Here is a 22,768-nt window from a genome sequence, read left to right as displayed (position 1 = left end):
AGCTGTTCAACCTTTCCCAGAAACAGCACACTTTAGGGTGAACTGTTTGCATTTTAAGTCCTACTATGTACAAATATTAAGGCTTCCATTTCTTTCTCCCAGCTTTCTTTTAATGCCTTTGTAGGACCTATCTGTTGGCCACAACAGTGTGAAGTCTGCTCTCCATATACTGAGGTTCCCTTGTAGCAGAACTGTTGTTAGACCAGATCTCCTTGCTGCTTGGGACAGAATCAGTGAGGAATATGAATTCAAGTGCAGATGGGGCTAAGTAGGTAGGAAGCTTTGTAGCAGACCCAAGCCCTACTTATTAGGAATCTTTCTTAAATCAAGAAAAACTTCCCAAGTTGAAAGTTGTAGACATTGGCTATGGGATATTCTCAGTTGCACCAACTTCCAATTTTCCCAGTCAGAAGCTGTTCTTTAGGAAGTTGATACCACAGAGACTTTCTTGAGCCAAATTTTTTAATGATCTATTAGTGATGGATAACAAAGGAAGCCTTTTAACCAGATTTCCGTGGTTTACCGTGCTGTATTCAAGACTTTGCTTTTTGTCTCAGTTCTGCTCCATAACCGGGCTGAGCTGTTGACTGCTGTCCTAAATCATTTTTGGTTTTTTTCACTGGTAGCCATTTATTTCACCATGAGAGGTTTTTGCATGCATGTGTTTGTCTTCTGCTCATGTCACTTGCAGCAGTCCTCCGGGATCTGTTCTGAGCCCCTCTATTGTTGACAATTTATATCTTGCCTGTGAGACAAGTTATTCATAAGTATAGGGCTTGGCTTTTGCTATTATGCTGATGAAACCCAGATTTATATTTCACTTAAACTGGATATTGATTCTGCTGTCTCTGCATTTGAGGCTTGTTTGCTGGACATAAAACTTTAAATGCAACTGAATTTCCTCCAGCAGAATGCAGATAAAATCAAAGTGCTGTTTTGGGACTCTCTCCAGGACTTTTGGAGGTATTGAGATTTACTTCAATGAACCCTGACAGCTTCTTTGGATTTTAAATCAGGATTTTGGGGTTGGGGTCTGTTTGGTTTGGGTTTTTTGCTGGAAACTTCAGTAGGATACTTAGATAGATGCAAAAGTTGCACCTTCAGAAATGCTGAAGTGGCTTCAGAAGCTCATGCTGGTCGAAGGGACTACAGCCCCCAAGTGCTTAGGTCACTGTTCAGGAGAGCACTTTTATTCTCTAAAGAGAAGATCTGCATAAGGATATTAGCACCTGCCAGGTTTCAGTGGGTTTTTAAGAGGCATTGAGGTGCCCACTGTCCCATACTCAGAAATAATTACTTAGATCTTTGAAATTCCCTTTATCAGTTTGTCCATCTGTACATTTAGATATCTGCATTTTCTAGAGCATCTGGCCTTTTAGGTATTTCTTGGAATGCTGCCTGAGATCCTCAGCTGTGTTAAACAGATGAAATTGTATAAGGTCCTGAAAAAAACCCACCTGACTTCAACTTTATAACTCATGAGGCCTAATGTGTTTGCAAGTGTAATATTTTAATTTCTGGAATATTTCTGAAACAGAGTGTGTAGACCTTTCTCAGGAATTATTGAGGGTGGCGTGCACTGTTACCATACAGCAACCTATAGAGTCAGACCTGTTTTTCTCAGCCAAGAGAAGGCTCTTTGGAACAGAGACTTGGGGCATTTAGTGCTATTCTGCAAAGCAGAGCTGTCAGAGTATGGTGTGATTTCCATGCGAGTGCAATGTCACTCCTCCGCAATTGCTTTTAATTGAGTGCTTAAGACTGTTTCTTTAGATTAATGGCTTAATGTCTTCCTGGTTTAGGACACATCCTTATTTCCATTTGGCAGACACGGAATATGTGAACGACAGAAAAGTAGGATTGTCCTTTTTCAGAAATTTTATGGCTCCCTGTAGAGGTTTATTCTCCAGGAGGACTAGCCAGTGCACCAGGACAGGGTCTGAAGCACTGGAGCTGGCTGCCTCCGACCACTGTGGGAGGCACAGTATCCCTCTTGCTTGTGAAGCACGCTTCTCACACTCCAGTTAATGCAGCCAAGTAAAGTGCCTAGGAAATACCCTGAGATATACCAGGGCAAAGGTTTTTTGAGTCCTCCATCTTGAACTATCAAAGAGAAAACAAATCATATGCTGCCTTTGGAGAGATAAAAGGAAAAAAAATGGCTGCAAAGTCATGAAGATTAAGGAAGGACCAACTACACAGAGTGCGGAATACGTCAGCCCTCTTGGTCACTTTTCAGAGATGGCAAGAATGACACTTGGTTTACCAGTTTGTCAAATAATTGGCTGAGATCCAGTTTGTGGTGCTTAGTTACTGACAAACAGCTCAGTGACTTCTGCAGCTTAAAATGGGGTGAAACTGGTTTTCTGACTGGCTGGTGATGGATAGTCACCCATTTGTAGTACCCCTCATATCTGGCTCCTTTTCATTGTTTGAATTCACCATTTCTTCTTGTCTCCCTGACAGAAAGATACACTACAAAGTAGTGACATAAAATGAAATGTAGTTCGTTCTTTCTTTCCCTGCTTGTTATCTCCTCTTCGTTTTGTTTGGAAGAGTGTTTTTTCTTACAAGGTTTGTTGCGCTCCCTGCTTCCAAGTAAAGAGAGATTCTCATGCTACACCTGCATTACGCTACTGAGCTTCCGAAAAGTAAAGCAGATATAACTGTATTGTTTCACTGATGTAATGGCAACACCTACTCTAAATACCCTTTTGCAGAAAAGATGCTTTCTTTCCCCCCGTAGAGGGTACACAGTAGGGAGGAGGTCCATTTGAAACCACACAATTTCATTAAACCCTGCTTCAGGCACTATGTTTCTGTTGTCAACACTATCCTAAATTCAAATATGTAAAGAATACACTGATGCAACAAACCTTGACTTTTGTTCATTAAACTGAATATGGATATTGGACTGGATTTGTTGGCTTCCAGATTTACCAGTGAGACTGTTACAGCACCGCTCTTGCAAGACCCTTCTCAGTAAATTGTGATTCTGACATATTCAAAACCACGGCAAGCTATCCTTTAAAAAGACATTAATGTGAGTGCCAGGGGAAAATACACTCCAGGGCTGTAGATGACTTGATATGATTTCCTTGATTGTATCTTTTTATTTATGAGGCATAATTTATGACTGCTGAAAAGCAAACTAAAATGAGTGATGACTAACTACAGCCAAAGTAATAAATCAGAAGCAGAGAAAGAAGTGGTGATTTTGATCGAATCTATTGAATTAGCTGTTGTCCTTAGCCATTATAGGTATTGGAAAGACCTTTTAATATCTGCTTATCTCTCTCATGGGAACTTGGTAACTATCTTATTATACACCCATAGGAAACAAATTATTTCATTTTCTACCTTTCAGAGTTAAATCTGTTTACATCTCTCATTAATTACTGGTGCTATACTATGTTATATAAAATGAGCTTCCTCTAGAATCCGATAATTTTGTTTAGGTCCCAAAGTGTTTGCCTGTTCTCATTCCCTTTCCCTTCCCCAGAGTGGTTTTAGTACTTTTATTTTTAGCATTTGAACATGGAGATGAATAGCAACGTTAAGAGGCTCAAATTATCACCATGCTAGAAGCCTGGATCTAAAATCTATGCCATTGTATGTTTACAGCCTCCCTAAGGATGCCAACAATGTTGAAGAGGAAAAAGTATGGGTCTGAGTATGGGCAATCAGAAAGCACACATTTGCTTACTTTTTTTTTTTTTTTTTTACTTTTTGTGCCCCTGGTCACGAGTGGACACGACGCTTTCTTGCCTTTGCTCTGTTCCGTGTAGATTGCAACCACTTTTGAAACTTTCTACTTTGCTAATACCTGGCTGACACTATCGTGCCCAGATGTGAATACATTATCCTAACGCTGAATGCTAGATTTTGGTAGACAAGCTTTGTGCTCTGGGCTGTACTGACGTTGCACAAGTAACTCCAAATTACCCAGGCTGCCCATGAGTCAGTTCTGATGAGAAGAAAGACTCGTGAAGGGTGCTGCAGCTGATGAGGAGGGGGAGCTTCTGATTTTCTCTAATTTTAACTAGCCAAGATTATGGTCTCTTCAGTTTTCTTGTAGACTGCTATTTGAACACAACTGAAAATTGGGTGCTGTGTTTCTGAACTTACCGATGCATCTCTTGTATACCCCTAAAATATCTTCTGATTGGAAAAAAATTATGCTGTGAAAACTGCATTTATGCAAGTGTAGGGTTAGAAATTGAACAGATCTGATTCAAGAAATCCAAAGCAAAGTCTCAAAGTAGTGCTGTGTCTTTGCGACCTCCATGAAGCAACTCTAGAAAGAGTGGTACGAACTCCGCTCTGCTACCATTTATCTCTCCTAGCACATGCCAAGTAGTGCCAGCATTGAATCCTTTTTGGGAAAGACGAGCAGTCACAGGTGTGTGCAGTCTGTGGATGCCCTAAGGGCAGAGACCCAAGTTGTACCTGACTTAGACACAGGAGTAAAAGTTATGTGTGCATGTGAAACGTGGTGGCTTGATATGACCTTGTGGTGCCCCGGGAACTACAGCACTAACTGCCCTACAGCTTTAAGCAGTGCTCAAAGCTGAAGGTAGGTAGTGTTTTACTAATGAGACTTATTTTAAGGCAAAAGGCTGTTTTCTGAATGCCTGCAGGAGCTTACTGCAAGCTGCTGCCACATAAAGAGCCGAGATCTTGTCCTTCACAGAGGCAACTGTGAGGCACTGCAGATTAACAGCAGGACAGAGCAGTATGATGCACGGTGCCTCTACGTAGGGCAGATACGGTGGGAGCCAGAAGTTGCTGCTTGCTGGTAGTCAGCTGTTTGGCTCGCCCTCCCTTCTGCTGATTCCTTGCAAGAAGGAAGGGTGAGAAGCACCTGGCCTCAGTGCAAAGCAGAGTATCCCAGGTCTCCCTGACCTGGGAATTCAGCAGGAGGTCAGGACTGCTGCCTTCAGACAGGCAAGGTATCGCCAGCCAGTCCACCCTTCTGCCTGCTGCTGCCTTGCCAGGCTTCAGCAGAAGTGAACGAGATCTCTCCGGTAAGGGAGAGTTTCTCATTCTCTGTAGGCTGTCAGCTGCCTGAGGCTCCCCTTTGCAGAACGGGAGAGATTTCCCACCTGGGGACTTCTCGGTCAGTCCCTGTGTTTGCAGCTGTAATACCTGTCACGTTGTTCGAGCCAGGTCTGAGATGCGAGTGTTGTGAACTGCAGACATTAGTGCACGCACAACATCCTCTGCCAAAGCGCTGCTGTCGGCTGTGGTTGCACTTCTTCATGTAATTGGAGTTGTATGATCAAGGGATTGCTTTTTTGTTTTGGGGAACTTTGGCCACACACTGTGTTTTCTGCCTTAATCTGGTACTCTCTTTGCCCTTTTATTGGGGGTTGAGTGCTTTATTTTGGCAGCTTCACCTTCTCTTTTTCCTCACGGCAAGGCCATAGTGCTGACCTGGTTTATCATTGCTTTTCCTCTTCTAGTGCCTTTCTTGCACTGCAGCACCGGAGGAGCTGTGGAAGCATATAGTCAGACATTTCCCTCAGTTCCCATTAGATTGTCCTGTATGGCGTAAATACCTTCACATATGATCTCAATTTGGTGAAAGAAAAACTTTTTTAGTTTAAAATGTAGCTTCCTCAGTAAGGATCTGGGGTTTCAAGTGTGTTTCAGCAGATGAAACTGTGTGGCTCAGGGATGGAGTAAGTCATCTAATAGGCTTCTTCCACTGTTAGAATCTACAGTACCATGATCTTTTTGCATCTGCGCCTGAGGGTTGTTGCGATTTTGTTGTCCTTTATGGAGGAGTTGTTACTCAGCTTTACTGAGCTCAGACAGGCTGGGCTCACCATGGTAGGGCTGTGGCCATCTTCTCAGCCCTGCCTTTCCTGCTCCTCAGAGGTTTTGCCCAGTCTTGCTGTGCCAATAAACCTTGAGGTTGTCCTGTGATCATTTTGAGACACAGCTGATCACTGGTTTCTTCCAGGAGCAGAGTTCTGTAAAGGCTCATTTATGATGGAAAAAAGCTTGGTTACCTGTAACTAGAATTCTTCAGTCCTCCGAATATGCGGTCTCCAGCGAGGTTCCCCCCCTCCTCTCTCTGGCCCCTCTTCAAAGTGCAGCCTGGGCCAGGGGCCAGCAGGTTGATAAAGCCTTTAAACAGTAACCGTGGGGCTGATTCTGGAGCTTTCTCCTGCCTTCGGGGGGACAGTGTGGCCAGTAGTCGCAGCACATCTTTTGGCAGGGTGCAGAGCCATTCGCTATGATGTCAGACTTAATGCTTTTGGCAGCAGTATATTCAGAAAGTCAAGTTATAAGAAACTTTTGTTGGCTTTCTGCTGTCTGTCCTTTGCCATTCTATACATTTCTGGGATGCGTTTGCTTCTTGTTTGCCCCCTGTTCCTGCGTGCTCTTTTATAATCTTCTTAGATTATAAGCAGCCGGTAATACAGCTGCCTATTAAATTTTTTACATTTCTCTATGAATGCAGTTAAACATTTTTGGTACTGATTATATCACAATTTAGAAGACATATCTGTGATCCCAAAAAGCTTTTTACAGAAGTCCAAACCATGAATTTTCAGTTTAACCAAGCTAGCCAGGCAACGGCTTTAATTTGTGACTGTTCTGTGGTGATTTTTTGAGGAGCCATGACCACACCTCTGATTTTAACTGGCACTCCTCATTGTGGCTTCTGTTGCTATGCTGTCACATCTCTTCATGCAAAGAAGTGGCTAAACACCAGCATTTCCATCTGCAGTCAGTTCTGGGCACTTAACTGCTCCGAGTTTCCAGCCACTGACCAAGATTTACTTGGATGGCAATTCTCAAAGGGAGATATTTTTACACCCACCCATCCTTTTACAGATGGTTGAGCAGAAGCAGAGGGAGTTAAGGGAATCCAGCTTAGGTCAGTGTATACCCAGAATTTAGATCCACAGAAGTCCTGTTTAGCTGTCACAGCTGTTTCAGAAGCTGGCGTTAGAGAGTTTCATGGACACCTAGAGGTTTTCTGCTGGCAGGACTGAGTAGCTGCTGTCTGTCTAGAAGGCATACTCAGAGCGTGCCCGTCTGTCAGGCCCACACACACGTGACCATGACCTTAGCCTTTTTTCAAGAGGAACAGGCATGTGGTGCCTGGAGGATGGGCCATAACCTCAGCTCCCCGCCACCTCCCTAGGGAAGGGCTGGGCTGGGGAACCATGCCTGCTCCCGCTTGCTCGTGCTCTGCCCAGTCAACCATGAGTTCACTGTGTTCATGCAAAGTGAATCAGCTCCAAAAGGTGCCCTGGGAGCACCCCAAGTATAAAGATGGGTCATCCTCTTGGGCATTCCCACTCTGGAGGGCGGCAAGTTTGACCACCTCCATTGGAGCATGTGTTTGAACTGAATTACCTGCCTCCTGGAGGAGTCCTTTAACCACTTAGCTGTAGAATGAAAGGGGACGATCATCTCTCTTCCCATGCCAAAACACTAAGACGGTGTTTTGAGATAAAGACACCTTGTTTGCCTGAAATAAGGCTTGTTTTCTGAAAGACAAGGTGCAGGCACCTGTGATAGGAGAGGTATTGACGGAGGAAGGTGTGTCCATCTAACCCTCAATGAGGCAACTGCTTCCCAAGTAAGTTGTATCCCTCTCTCCTCCAAAATTCCCAAGGGATCCCATTCTGAGGCCCAATTCCTGTGCTACACAGGAAGCTTTTGTTCCTTTGTTTAAAAAAAAAAATATTCAGTTTTGCTGTGGGCAGCTTGCTTGGCAGATCAGGTCCGACACCGCTACGCTCCGTGCTCAATAAGGCCACAGCCTGGATATAACTAGAGCATCTGAGCTCAGGTCAGTGCCGAGTCGATGCCAGTGGCACACTCGGAGCTGTCCTTACCGTACGTGGCTCATTCTTCCCACAAAGAAATATGTCCCTTGAAATGAACGACTGCGGGTAAATCTTGGTGGCAGCTCGAACTGAACTGAGATAGAGGGTTTGACCTACTGCAGTAAAGTGAACAGAGTTTGACTTTATGAAAAGTTCACAACAGAGATACATTACTGATTTCGCTGAAAATGAAAGTGCTTTGGCTGAGCTTTTTATCATAGGGTGTCATCTGTACTTATGTAGTGTTTCACTGGATGGTGCTCTATGTTACTGACGGAACCAGGCAGGAACTTTGGGTTTGTAATTGGCAGAACCCCAGTCTCCAAAGCCATTGTAGTGGGTTTTGGCTTTTTTCCTTTCCCAGGCTCCTTGTGAAGTGTCCTGTGGTCTTGGAACTTAATATTGCAAGCTGGGAAGACTCCAGGGTCAGTTTTGCAGACCTCTTATTTCTAAACCTCTTTTTTTTTTTTTTTTTTTTTTTTGAGGTGTACTCCCAACATCCACGTCCCCAGAACCTCTGCCCACAGTAGATCACATAAGAACATGTTTTACTGTACTTAGAACCACTTGACGTGAAAGCTTACTAAGGAATACTTATACTAAAAATCGCTCAGACAGTCCTCTTGTATTGCCATTTAGATCTATCATTCTGATTGATCACTATGTGGTTGGCTAATATTGAGCCTAATTTAACCCTATATGCTCACGCATCCATCTATTCTGTCTATTGTACCTGACATTCTACAAATTACTTACTCATGCAAATGACGACCTAAGGCAACCTTTTATGATATTCGTGTTTAATTATACAAATGCTTTTTGATAAATAAGATTATACATCCTTCCATATGTTTATTCACTCCTTGATGAAAGCAAAATTTAATTTTCATGCAGATTTGTTGGAGAGTGTGTTTAATAAGTGCTGAGTTTTATGTAGTCTGCAGATAACTCTGGTTTTGGGTAGCTGACAAAATCAGTAGGCATAGTTCATAGAGACATGTGGTTTTTAATCAGGCCTTATTCAAGCTGCTAGATTTTGAAATCTTGGAACCGAAGCCATTGCCTTGTGCTCATGCAATAAAGCAAACGTTGTGAAAATAAATGAGAGATGCTGACTTTACATTTCAATGGACTTTATTTATATTATGAGTTACTGAAAATGTTGCCAAATGACCGATACGTTAATATTTTTAAGAGAGGGGTATTCCTGTGAAACTTTCTGGTTTTAAAGAGTAACTGGAGTTTGGCTTGTGTGATTCAGTCAAGGTGAATGTCACACAGTGCCAGGCTGGGTTCATGGGTCCTGCTTGCATACGTGAAAAAAGTGTGTAGAAGGGAGACCTTGGCAGGACTGGGTGTCAGTAAGTATTTCTGTTCAGATATCTTTGAAAACATTCTCACTGTTGATCACAGCTTCTCAGGGAGTCCTCGTTGCATGGTATGATACAGACTGTGGTGGGAATTCAGAGTTTGGGAATCAGGTGTGAAGAAGACACGTGAATACACACTGCCGGAGACATGAAATTTGCTTCTTTTCCCCTAAATGTAGCAGTGGGAAATATTCCAGTCTTCTGTTAGAGAGTCACTAGGTCAATGCAGGTGCTGGGCGGCAGTCAAGGGACATTCTGCACAGGTGTCATTGCACTCATTTTTCTCAGTGTCAGTACCACTGCAGTAGCATCCCTTACTAATTATGAATGTTCTGTAGGCTAGAGGCCTTCACTAACGGTTTCTCTGTTTTTGTGTGCAAAGGTGTGGTCAGTAAACTCAGCAGGACGGACGCCGAGCAGGTGGTCCCGCTGCCGGACAGGCCCTGCCCCTCCCGAGGGCCTGGGAGCTCCTGTCTTCGGCACAGTGGCATCCACAGTGGCTGTGGTGAACATCAGCCCCCCTCTGAAGCCAAACGGGGTGGTCAGTATCTACAGGCTGTTTTCTAATGATACTACAGGGACCGATGTGGTGGTGAGTATTGTCAGCACTAGTTCTGTACTCGCATTTGAGCTTGTAATTTTCTAGCTTTAACGAATTTGTTCTTGCAAGCTGCTGCTGTTGGTGACAGGCTGATTTCCTCTCCTGCACTCATATTGTTAACTGCTCTGCAATGCTCTCTTCTGGCCAAAGTGCCACTGACGCTTTCACTCATCTAAATGTGCTTCTCAAGGAACTAACCTCATCATTAAACACTTCTGATGTGGTAACGTGCAGTGACAATGTGATGGGAATCATAAGTATTGTTCAGGGGCGGCTAGCCATCCAGACAAAACACTCCCAGACAGCTCCCACCCATCCAAATGGTGCAGGTGATTGTGTGCCTGTGAATGTGAAGTTGAGATACTGTGCACGAGCTTCCTTTAAAATCTTTCTTGTTGGTAAGAAGCATTTCGTAGTAAAGAACTGAATAGTGCAAGTAGCCAAGCAACTTCTATGTTGGGTGTCTCAGCCTAGAAACCCTTAGGTGTCCAGAAATGACTGGTCTCAGCTTAGGAAGCCTGCAGGGCTTCATTAGAGTTATAAAACAGGGAAATGTGGGGAAACGTTAGAGCTGTGTAAGGTGCCTGCAACAGTTACCACTGAATCAGTGCAAAATATGTGTATACCTTTTGTCTCTAACACTATCTGTTTGGGTTTTACATGTAAGTAAGTATTTGTATGGGATTTTCTCCTTTATCCCATCTTGTTTAGCCTGGAAGTGCTAGGGGCACCTTCCCAGGTCATCAGTCCTGTCTCTGAGCTTAAGTTGCCTACTGACTGCACATTATGCATTTATTCCTTCCAGTGCAATTGGCTGTGTCCGTGTCTGACTCAGCCAGTTCATCTTGTTGGTGCGTGCATGGCCCTCCATTTCCATCCCCTCAAACCCACCATGCCACTGGCTCGTCTCTGTCTCTGGCATCAAGAAGTACCGAGTGCTTTGCTCGCTTGACTCTTTCCTTCCTATATTTTGCTGCACTCTGCTAAATCACATGCTGCCAAGTGAGAGCAGATGTTGCCCCTTTGTTGGTGTTTTCTACATATTTTTGTTTTGTTGGCTTAAGAAGCTATACCCACAAATGACTACAGCCACAAGGAGAAGTGCCAGTTGCTGCGAGCAGTTTAGAAGGCGGCACCGTTTCCTTTGCCAGAACTGCCAGGCCTCCCTTGCTGAGCATAGGAGAGGTTCCTAACAGGCTTGCCCAGCACCACGGCCGTTTGAGTGCAGAGCCAGCAGCATGTTGGCCCTCAGCTTGGAGGTACCTACCGGAGGGCACGTTCTCCTGTCTGTGAGTAAACTGACCCACCAGGCACGGTCATACCACTCTGCCCAGTGCCACCTCCTGTGTCCACACTGGGGAAGCTTGTGAGTTACGCATGAGTATTTGCTAGAACACTTATTATGGAGCTATTATCCACAGTAATTTCTTTTTGCTTCAGTACCACTTATGGCAGAGTTTCCCCTTGAAGGTTTTCTCTGTTCCTGAGAATGACATTTGCAAGTTGACATACAGTGGTCACAGCTCAACTTAAGGCATCTGTGAGGCCACTGATGACATGGTCTTTTCCTTTGAACAGTGCCCTTTAACTTCATAATGAGAAAAAAATGAATGCAGAGTTCCCAATGCACAACAGCTGCATTAATGTCAGACTTAAAGGACATGCAGAACCTTGTGCCAGTCTTCTTCTGGAGTTAATTCACCTCCATAACTCTTATTTAGTACTTGTGGTGCGTGAAGCTGTGACAAGTTCCCTCTTAATTTTTATAGCTGTCAGAAGGGACTGCCACCCAGCAGACAATACATGGGCTAAAACCTTTTACCACATACTCCATTGGCGTGGAGGCCTGCACATGTTTCAACTGTTGCAGCAAAGGACCCATGGCCCAAATGACCACGCAGCCGGCTCCACCCTCAGAGCAGCCCCCCCCCCCAGATCCGCACCGTGACCTCCAGGAACGCCTCTTTCCAGTGGAGCGCCCCTCAGTCACCCAACGGCATTGTCACCAGGTAGGAGCTGCCACTCAGCCAAACCTGCACGCCTCAGCTAGGGGGGTGGTGGCAGAGCAATTTGAGCTGGAATGGTGGGGCTGAGAGCACTGGGTGGTTGTGGCAGCCATGCTCCTCCTTCCCTGTGGTGGTGGTGGTAGCCCCGGTGGCCTGAATACCATCTGAGAGGTGTTTGCATGCAACAGTTGCTTTTTTCCTGAGCAGGATACTGGGGAGGATAAAGGAGGAGAGGATGAGCTGTTGTGAGTGGAGGCAATTGTCTGACAGCTGTGGTTGCACAGCCAAAAAGTTATGAGCTCAAATGGCAGTGGAGCCAGCTGCATCCTGTAGTTACTAAGGCAGATCCTGATTTGCAGAAGGGAGCAGCAAGGTAACAGGCATCAGCACTTTCATTGCGAGTGTGCTCGCTTACCACCACCATTGCTCAGAGGCATCTTACCCTTGGGGCTAAAATCTCCAACAGAAAAAATGGCATCAGGTCCGTTTTCTTCTCCAGTAGCCAGATATACAGCAGTTGGGATGAGATGTACGATTGGCAGTTATATTATTAAGGCTCTTGATGGATCAAAATCTCAACTTTGTTCTCAGCTATGAGCTCCATGTGTATATGGCTTGTCCCCTGAACCTACAACCAGCAGTGAAGGCTTGCAGTCCTGGCCCAACGGAGGTGAAATATACAGGAAAAGGACAGAGTGCCAACGTGTCCAACCTGGAGCCTTACACAACTTACAACCTGCGAGTTGTGTCTTACAACTCTGTTGGCAGCAGCGCCTCAGAATGGATTGGTTTCACTACAGAAAAGGAGCGTGAGTATGAGAACTGGTTGAGCGATCACCAATGCCCGCTTCTGATGCACAGGGCTGCGTAGCACCAAATGACTCCTCCACCTCTGTGAAAGATGATGTCCCCAGAAACCTGCTCTTCTGTGTCACTGTGCCTCTGCTGCCCATTCATTGAAATTCTGCTCTGGGGCTTGACTGCTCATTCCTTCAAAAATATTTCTTTGCTCATCATCTAATACCATATCCTCTGTCTTGGGAGCCTGGAAACCTTTTATTTTACTGAAAATGGGCAGCAAAGCTGCAGAACATAAAATGTTCAAGTGTTAATAGAAGGGTGATGTGTAGTGATCAATACACTGACATAAATAATCTGTTGGAAAAGTGGAGATCTTGAAAGAGAAATGGTGATTCTTTTCAGGAACAATCTTACTGTCCTAATTCATGCCACGCTTCTGCCAGGTCTCATGAGAGTTTTTCTTGGATGCCATCTGAATGATTGGATCCTTGTTGACACTGAAGTAGGAATTTTTTGCTATCTATCTAACCACCACAGGCAGTACTTTAAGGCCATGTGGTGATCTGCATGGAAATTAAGCATGCAGGACCTGTGCCTACCGTCAGGATAGATTTTGCCATCAAAACTGAATTTGTAGTAGTCTAACATCAGCTTTTATTAAAAAGTTCTCCACTGCTGTTGCCAGAGCCATTTCATAACAGATGAGAGGGGCATTTCACCTCAGCTTGCCAGGTAGGGGCAAAGAGGATATTCACTTTTAATCATAGGTCTTAAGCCAGGGTTTCAGAATCACCTTTCTAATTTTTAGAATTTTGCATCGCTTGGTAGTTCTGCCTAGCAATTACTAAAAATTTATCTGCTATATCCTTAGCTGAAATTTTCAAGTGGAACAGCCCCAGAATTTCTTTAATATCACCACTGAAAAAAAGAAAAATGCCCTTATCTCTAAACCTGTGTCTTATTAAATCACAAAAGTAAAAAGCTGGAACACGATAATGAACTTTTAAATGGAGAAAAATTGTAAGGAACTGGTGATACAGACAGAAGGAAGGAGTTTGAAAGGCATTTTTACACCCCCACCCACGGGGTCCACAAGCCCTCTTCTTTCAGTCTTGCTTTTCTTGCCTTGCTGACCTCTTCACACCCGGTCTCCTGGGTCACTGTGACCCTCTCCTTCCTCTTGCCGGGGGGTTGGCTTCAGTGACAGTGGGAGATTAGCAGCACGGTGCAGCTGGACAAGCAACTTTCTTATGAACAAACCAGCGTATACTGGGCACATGGCATAATGGCAAAGCCACAAGGAAGGACCACCTCAAACTCAACCTAAGTCTTGTCAGCAAGCTGTTGAGCCCAACTAATGAGCTCTTCCTCCCTGAAGTGAGTTCTGGGGTTCTGTTCTCTCTGCCTGTGATTTGCTCTTGCTTTTCTGAAACCTCAGGTTTTCATGTGTGTGCGTGTTAAAAGATGATCTTGGGCAGTTTCTTGGGGCTTGCAAGAGACTCCCCCTTAGCAGCTGGGTTCCCACAGCCCAGCATGCTGCAGCTGAACTTGCACAACCTCCCGTGTCTCCCTGCCCCCTCGCCTTAAGCTAGATTTTAATTTATACAGTTTTAGTGTCTGTACTACATACACAAAGGCAAAGAAAGGGAGTTCTAGGGTTTTATTTTGAAGATATATTTCTGCTTTCTTAGTGTAGAAGCTGGCATGCTACAGCAGGTTTCTCTTTTCTCTTTTGTATCTTTCCTACTCATACACGTGTATATGAGAGGGAGTGCATGCAACAGGGAGCTTGTGTCATGCAGAGTCTCTTTGCGCTGTCATGCCTGTTGGCTAGAAATGAGCTTTTTTACCTTCTTTTGTAGCACCTCGGTACATGGCTCCCTTCTCCATTGTCAGCAATTTATCTACCATCCACATAGACTGGAGTCGCACTTTTGTGCTCAACGGCCGCCTGAAGGAGTACGCGTTAACAGAGAGCGGGCAGCGCATCTACAGCGGCTTTGACACCGAGCTGTATTTACCGAGGACATCTGACAAAAGTCAGTTTCAATCTCCTATAGCTTTCTCTCTGTGAAAGACTGCTGGGTGAGACTGCTGTGGCTCATTGTGAGGGTCAAGCTTTCCCAAATCCTGGAGCTGCATTGCAATTCCTTCCTTCAGGGCTGTGCTCCGGGAAATGCATGGAAATCTGCAGATTCAGGAAAGACTGGAGCCTGAATTTTCATTTGGATCAAATTAAGTCAGTAGCTCTTGGAATCAGGCATGTTTTGAAATGCAGTTTCTCTTCAGAAATTTGCAATCTCTAAAATGCAAGGAAACTGACAACAAGGGGGAAATAAGAAGGTGAAAAAAAAATAAACAACCAAGAAAAAAATGTTTTCTGTTTTTCCAGACATTGGGTTCTTTGTATGTCAAAGGCTTTTATCATTTATATTTTACTTCCCTGATTACTGCAATGAGGCTAATACATTTTTTGTTTTACTCAAACATTCTTAACATGTTTGTATCAGCCATGAATGGAATATGAGAGATTTAGGGCAAAATGATGAACAAACTGAAAGTTGCCAGGCACATGTCATTGGAAGAGGGAGGTTTGGGTGGTAAAATAGGAACATAATTTATAGCAACATCATAGTGGTGACTACCTATGATCTGCCTCGGTTCATAGTTTAGCAGTTCAATACCCATGGATAAGGGATTATGTGATCTGGGACTTAGGTGGGTTATGATGGATTATGTGCTATATCTGCCTTGGCTTTTCTTAGACCTGTCCATCTCTGCTGGTGGATCATGGTGAAAAAGCAGCACCTACAGAATTTTGACTTCTGCTGACAGTATTTTTAATTTTTTTTGCTTTTTTTTGCTCAGCCTTTTTGTTTCAAGTGACCTGCATCACTGATGAAGGGAGCGCCATGACACCAGTCATCAAGTACAGCGCTGGAGATGGAGTTGGTAAATATGTGAAGAAATTACCTAGCACCTATTCACTGTAAGCGTTTGGGGTAGAAATTTGGTATCGTGTAGTACATGCCAGACAGGACAGCATCTCATTGCAGGATCAGGGGATTCCTTAGTGCCTTAGGGTATGAGGTATGTAGGCAATGTGCCTTTTTTGCCATGGATGGATTTCCGTTCCTTTACATCATGGTCAGCTTGGGATCCTCCCTCCAGACAAGTAATATTTTTTTCTTTTATTTTTATGTAAATATATTGCTCCAAAATATAGTGCTTTTTCCTGCTGAACAGAGTCTGCTCTCTTCCAGATTTTACTTCTGAATTAAGAGTATCTTGAATTGTAACCCTGTCCTCCCTCATTCCTCCTCAGTTTGGCAACGAAAATACATATCCTCTCCTCCCTGCACCCCACCCCCGCAGCAAGGGGCATCCACCTGCTCCTTTCCTATGACCAGCCAGCCAGTCTCTGCAGTTTCACCTGGGATGTGTTCCTGAACCACTGTATGAGAACGCCACACGAGATGCTGTCAGGACCCAGTTTACAACACCTGCTGTTTTCCTTCTGTCCGTGAGGCCTTTGTCTGTTTTGTAGAAGCAAAAAGAGTTTGGTGTGGTGACATCCCAGTCACTTTTGTCCACTAAGTAGTAGACGCCTAATCAGCAAAAAGCTGGAGGTTTTTTAACCCCTTAGTTCCCTGGGAAGCAGACCTAAGCTTGAACCATTTCTAACCGACATATCGGTTTTAATTAATTTATTTATTAAGTTGCCTCTTGTTCAGCTCCTTAAAAGAGTTGTGCCTCATCTTTTGCAATTACTCTTTACATTGCATATCCCTTTTCATGTTGTCACACCATCCTTCTGCAGAATTTCAGGCAAGGCTGCTGTAAAGGCATTATAAAATGCCTTTTATAATATCCCAGTTGCTCTACATCCATCAACTTCCACACTCGGCTTCTCTGCTCTTTTGATTGCTGCTTGTACTGAGAGTCTAATGCAAACTCGATCAGCACTGCAGGCACCTTGCAGAAGAGGCTTGCCAGTGAAGGTGATGAAAATCCCTTAGCCAAGTGTCTGGATATGCATGGAGGATTGCAAATAACCAGGAAACCCTGTCACTGAGATTTCTTATGCTTGTGTTCTGTATAAGCAAAGACAACCAAGCGACTGTTTTTTCTAACAGGTGGGAGAAGGAGGAATAGAATGTTTCATGTTTGTTTTTGTATAAATTTATCACTCATTTCAGTTAAGTCTTCCTCCTTCTCTCTTTTTAACTGCACAGGCTTGCCACTACACAGTGCCAGAGAGAACGTCCTCTGTCTGTATTGCTCTGAAATTACTGTAGTCATTTCCACTCTTCAAGGTTACTTGGAGAACCCTTTTTTTTTTCTTGCATTCCACCTCCACTGCCTCCTCTCTCAAGAGCTGCTGATGCAGTGGTGATTTCCAGCCTAAGCAGCAATGCCAGAACTTTAAGCAGGGTCTCTTGAGGGTAGTAAGGTTTTTATTATAGCCCGCTAGCATATTGAACCATTATGCCACCTTGAACATAAGTGCAAATAGGCACATGACTACACAATTACTTAAATTTCTGCCTAATTTATTAGCGAGGAAAGGGATAACATATTGTTAAACGCTTTCTAAAATAACATTCCCTTTCTCCCCTAATCCCTCTTGATTTTTACAGGTCTGATCTTGACAACACCTGGAGAGAAGGACAAAGCGGAGTCCAAACGTGCAAAATTCTACAACGAGTTGTGGTTTGCAGTGCTGATGGTAGTTCTAGGTTTGATCCTCTTGGCTATTCTTCTCTCCTTAATTCTTCAAAGGAAAGTCCACAAGCAACCCTATGCACGAGACAGGCCTCCTTTAGTTCCACTCCAGAAAAGAACGTCGCCGATGAGTGTGTATTCATCAGGTGAAACCCATCCGGTACGTTTGGTAAAACGCTGTGTTGTGTATCCATCATTTACAGTTAATCCATCCATTACAGTTGTGTAACACTTTTATCTGCCCCCCACCCCCCCCCCCCACACACACAGTTTTTCTTCCTCCTTCCACTGTTTTGTTGCACACTCGGTTACCGAATGAAGGCTGCTCAGTGTAGGAAAAGAACTGCCTGGTACCTAACACGGGCACAGAGAGCCAGGCTACAGGTGCTTAGCCCAAAAAGAGCCCCGTGGCACCTGGTCTGCAGCCCTGAAATGCTTCTGATGCCTGAGACAAACTTTGGATCTGGAGTCACAGAAAATACAAAGCCACTGATGCCACCTGACGTTAGTTGACATCTGCAATGGAGGTGAAAAAGTCTCGGCATGCTGTGAGAAGGTAGGTGATAAAATGTGCCTTTCAGAGGAACCTGCCCTGTGTTTCCAGCTATCTGATGGCTAACCAGGATCCATCCGACAGTCTTTGTCAGGTACCCATGAAATGTTCCTGCAGAAAGGAGGACTTAGGGGGAGGCTTCTTTCTACTATCCACATACCGCCAAGCCTGACTGCTCTAGGACGAGCTGCATGCCACCAAGGTTTAGAGTAAGGGCAACCAGGGAAACGCTAGGGACCTCCACAAGATGTGTGTGTGCATCTGTACACACAGAGCCACAGTGGGACCACTGCAGAGGTGGGAGGGGGACTGCTGGGGAGTGACTGGGAGGGAGGCTTTGTATCATTTTTATTATGACAAGTTAAAAATCTGTAAAAAAATGGATAAAGAGCATCTTCCACCATGTCGCATAGCAGTAGTGCTATCCTACCCTTTGAGGAAAAGCAAGACAAAAGGAATATGGCACTTGTTAGGAGACTGGGAGCAGCAGTGCCTTCCATTTCTGTGCTTCTTCCCAGCCACAGGCCGTGAGATGATTCTTCTTGTCACTTCTCAGCGTCTTTTTCCTGTGAGCACCATCAAGCAGGATAGTGACTCCTGCATCCTTCACGCATTCTGTTCCTTCTTGTCTCAGTGCCAAGAAGCTGCATCTGTGCCTCAACGAAGGAGCTCTTGGAAACAATAGGATTTCCAGTGTGCCCCTTCTTCTGGCAAAGGCTAAAAGCGTTAAGAAACTTCTTTTTTTTTGTCTCATGGTTTTGATTCCTTTTCCTCTACAGTCTGTCATGTTGTGTTGTTCCTCTTGACTTTAAAATGTCTTTGCTGTTGGCATGCCTGTGCAATTCTTTTCCATATTCCTGTCCTCTTTATTTTTTCCCCTTCCTTTTCATTCTTCCAGAAGCTCATGGACTTAATAGAAAAGAAGATTCTACAGTTCATCAGAGGAAGGACTTAATCTGAGAAGTTAGGATACAGCTACTAGGAAGTAGCAAAATCACTTGTGTTTTACAAGAGTTAGTGAGATCATGTAGCAAGCAATGCTGGCTGCCCACATGGTACCCAATGACCCGTTAAATAGTGTCTCATTTTTGCCGGTTCTCTACTCCCCCACATCCTGCTACATTGCTCCCCTTCACACCCTCCGCAAGGAACAGACTGCACCTGCGTTGCACCTTGCCCTGCCCTGATGCTTTTCCTCCCTCTCTTTAATCTCAGTTCGAGACCATTGCTGACACATCTGATGCATCAAGCAGTGTCACTCTCAAAAGATACACAATGCACTTTGAGGTAGAGTTGTTAGCTTGCAGAGTTGCAACGTGTGATGTGCCAGATGACCCAAAGAGCATGCACGAAGGCATCTTTCTTACATTGCATGCTTCTCCTGGTGGCTGAATTTCTTTTTCCTGGTCACAATAACTGGAAGTCTCCTAACATCCCCTTGCTGTGCAAGTCTGGGCTGTCGTGCTGGTAGTAAAACATCTTTGGCCCTCTGCCTGTTGGCTACTTTAAAAAAAAACAACAGAAAATTAGGGGGGAAAGTAGTAATCGGGGAAAGTCCTGTTTTAGAGGCTTGGGTGGGGTTTTTTTTCCTTCTTTTTAATTATATGATTATCCTACAGTGGGGAAAGGTCCACTCTATTTTTGTTCATCTGTCTATGACTGTGCATGATTTTTGAAGCATGGGTTTCTCTGTTCTCTTCCGCTCCTGCTTTGGTTTTGTTCAGATAAAGTGTTTGAGACCATGACCTTTATTTTTGATTTATTACTTTGTGTCTTCCTCACAGGGGCTGACAGATACAAAAATTCCGGGAGTTGGCTCTCCCACAAACAGCCGTGGTTTCCACATCGCATCTGGGGCAAGGAGACCAAGTCAGAGCCAGCTAAGTCACACATATTCCCCAGCCTCTCTTCATCGCAGTGTCAGCCAGCTGCTCGACCTCTACGACAAAAAGTCTCTTGTTGAGGAATCACCTTGGGATGCCATTATTCGCAATCATCATCGCACTACTGGTCGTGGCTTGGTAAGCACTCCTGTTCCTCTGTGATGCTGCGGTGCATGGTGAGCTGCTAGTGATTTGTCTGTCTCGTTGGGATCATGAAAAGGACTAAATATTAAAAGCTGCTGGAGGTACAGCCAAAAGACCTAGAAGGACGTGGTCAGATTAGATCCTGCCTACTGCTCTCTTCTGGAGCTGCAGGTGGTCACACACTGCTCTTACGGGATGTGAGGGGTCCACATGCCTTTGTCTATGATTCCCATTGAACCAGTAACTGCATGGTCTACCAGGGCTGTGCACCTTGAAGAATTCCCTTCTATTTGGTCAACACATAGGCCTTTCTCTCCGTGCATTTTAGCAAATGTACCTGTGCAAGGAGGGATGTCCTGGCATCCTTCACACGTTCATTGCCAGAAGCAGAAGCTTGTACTCTAGTGACTCCTGTTCTGTGACCTTGGGCTCAGTTGCTGACGAGGCCTCTCTGTCCTCTGCTCAGTCACAATGCTTGAATCTTCTGGCACGTGTGACAAATGACTTCCAAGTCTGCCCAAGGGGGACTGAGGGGGGACGGGCAGAGTATCTGTCTTTTAAAATAGGAGAGGACAGGATTGGCTGGTGTCACCAACATGGACCTGAACACACAAACACAAGAAGTTATGATTCTTAAGTAAAGGACAGTGGCAACTTCCCTTCCTGTCTGTCACCAGGGAACAGGCTTTTTAACCTGCATCCCCTGGCTTCCATCCTTCCCTGAACAGATGTGTGGGAAGTGGTTCGGGGGCCACAGCGAGATGGGAGCGGTTGCTCCCAGAAAAAGCCAATAAGGTTCCTAAAAAATGGGGCAGATGGGAGTGAAAGGCATGTGAGGTACGAGTTAGAACGAGTGTGCAGTTATTGAGTGGATCTTGTTCAAAATGCAAAGTGAACTGGAGAAGGTTGATCTGGCACATAAATCCAGACAGCTCCCTTGGGCTTTCACCTTCAGGACACCAAACAGCCCAGAACCGGGGTGTTGCTACCACTGCTGCCGTACCTGCTTAGACCATAAAGATCAAGTAAGAAGATACTGACACTTAGCTGTAGGCAACCCCCCTATAGGTACAGGTTAACCCTCAGCCTGCATTCAGCACCTCATGGGCTTCCTGATTCAGTGGTATCGTAACTCAGCCTCAAGTCATTTTCTCGGAGCTATCACATCCTCATGATTTAATTCTTTGGAGACTAACAGCCCAGCCAGGGTGTACCTCTGTATGGTCTCAGCCAAATGAACAGCTCCCAGTGCTAAGAGAGGAAGCCCTTGTTCCCTTGTTCTATCTGCTTATCTTGGGCCAACACCATGGTTTGGGTTAGCTTGCACCGCCCCACCCCCAGCACATGCTGCATGTTGGCATGTTAGAAGTTGTTTACAGAATAGTCCAATGAAATTTCAGACGTGGTAGGAGCAGAACAAAAAATTCCTCTCACTTTTGGTGGCAAACCACCCGACAGCATGAACTCAGGTGCTTTTTGAAATCAGCAGCTGTACAACACAAAGCTAGCGCTCTGTCCACCCTCTGTACATTGCTCCAGTCTCTGCTCCTGCATCGCTCTGCTACTCTTGTCAACAAACCTCCTGCAATGCTTTTCACTCAGTTCTTCCCTTTACTACACTCAGCAGCTTAGGACTGTCAGCAAGTGTTGTTCACCCCTTTGTCCACCTTGCAAATTAATGACTGAACGTTGAAGTGGATCAAGACACCCATCTGCAATAATGCTGCTGGTGATCTCTTCATGCTATGGAAACAGAGAGTTTTATTTCTTTTCAACTCTTATCCTGGCTCAGTGCATTAGCATGAGTACAGGTGGAAGAATCTCAGACTCTGCTTGAGAAGCTTGAAGAACAAAAAGAACAAAATCTTAACTAAATCACAGGTGACAGGGTTGTTATACAAACCAAAAATCTAAACATGTATTCTTTCTCTTTTTCATCTCTCCAAGTTCCCCATCACGCTGTAACAAACACTATTTTCTTTAGAATTTATCACCATTTACCAGTTATCAGATGTCTATATAGTAATTGATTATTTTAAAAGTTGTTGCTTACTATGAAAATCTAGCTGGTTTGGATTCAGGTGCTTGAATGCTCTAGGATCTTACCTTATGCTGGGAGGAGCAATGGGAAAACATGCACTTAATTATTTCACAATTTTTTAGGGGGTGCAAGGAAAGAGAAAATGAAGGAATTGCCTTTAGTCATGTACAGCTTTGGCTTAAATGCTTTCCCCCCCTCCTCTTAACAGTATGTAGATGAAGAAGATCTTGTCAATGTCATCAAAGGCTTCAGCACCGTCACCAAGGAGCACACCACATTCACCGACACCCACCTCTGAAGAACACAAGCACCCTCTCTAGAAAATGGAAAGTGGGTAACTTGCCAAAAGCAGCCTGCATGGCTTTTGGGGGAGAGGAGAGGGCTGCTGTTTCCCCACCCCTTACCCACTACTTAAAAGTCAAACCTGTTTGCTAGGAGGGGATGAGTAAATTGGCCTTTTTTTTTTTTTCACAGTCTCTTTAACTGTATAGTAAAACAATGTGTGTTAGCACTGACACCTCAGAAAAGTAAGAGAGCAGTTTGAAAATCCCTAAATCATATAGTATTAGAAGACTGCGAAGGTAGAGGCTTTCATTGTTGTCTCCATACAACTTTCACAGTTGAGGAGGGGATGGGAGGGGGGGCATCATGTTTGGTAAGGAAAAGTCTTTTACCTGTCCAAAAAACCAACACGTGGCTAAAAAAGGCCTGTGGCAGGATAGCCACGTCTTTTCCTGGCCTGACAAAGCTCCACCACAAAATTGTGTTTGTGCACAAGTAAATAAACATCA

The 22,768-nt window shown here is 44.6% G+C and overlaps 1 protein-coding gene across 1 annotated transcript in view; it reads left to right on the top strand.

The window, feature by feature from the left end:
- Positions 1-22,546, top strand: part of USH2A (usherin) — a 390,454-nt gene extending 367,908 nt beyond the window's left edge. The window contains 10 exon segments of the mRNA XM_027788579.2: positions 9,606-9,815; positions 11,594-11,746; positions 11,748-11,833; positions 12,422-12,639; positions 14,494-14,670; positions 15,500-15,583; positions 17,272-17,516; positions 19,125-19,196; positions 19,694-19,930; positions 22,186-22,546. Of these exon segments, the coding sequence (XP_027644380.2) occupies positions 9,606-9,815; positions 11,594-11,746; positions 11,748-11,833; positions 12,422-12,639; positions 14,494-14,670; positions 15,500-15,583; positions 17,272-17,516; positions 19,125-19,196; positions 19,694-19,930; positions 22,186-22,275 (1,572 nt within the window). The 3' untranslated portion in view covers positions 22,276-22,546.
- The last annotated feature ends 222 nt before the right edge of the window (positions 22,547-22,768 follow it).

The sequence above is a fragment of the Falco peregrinus genome, chromosome 11 (assembly GCF_023634155.1).
Source record: "Falco peregrinus isolate bFalPer1 chromosome 11, bFalPer1.pri, whole genome shotgun sequence".
Classification (NCBI taxonomy): Eukaryota; Metazoa; Chordata; class Aves; order Falconiformes; family Falconidae; genus Falco; species Falco peregrinus.
The sequence above is the reverse complement of the archived record's forward strand: the minus strand, read 5'-3'. Positions and strand labels throughout refer to the sequence as shown.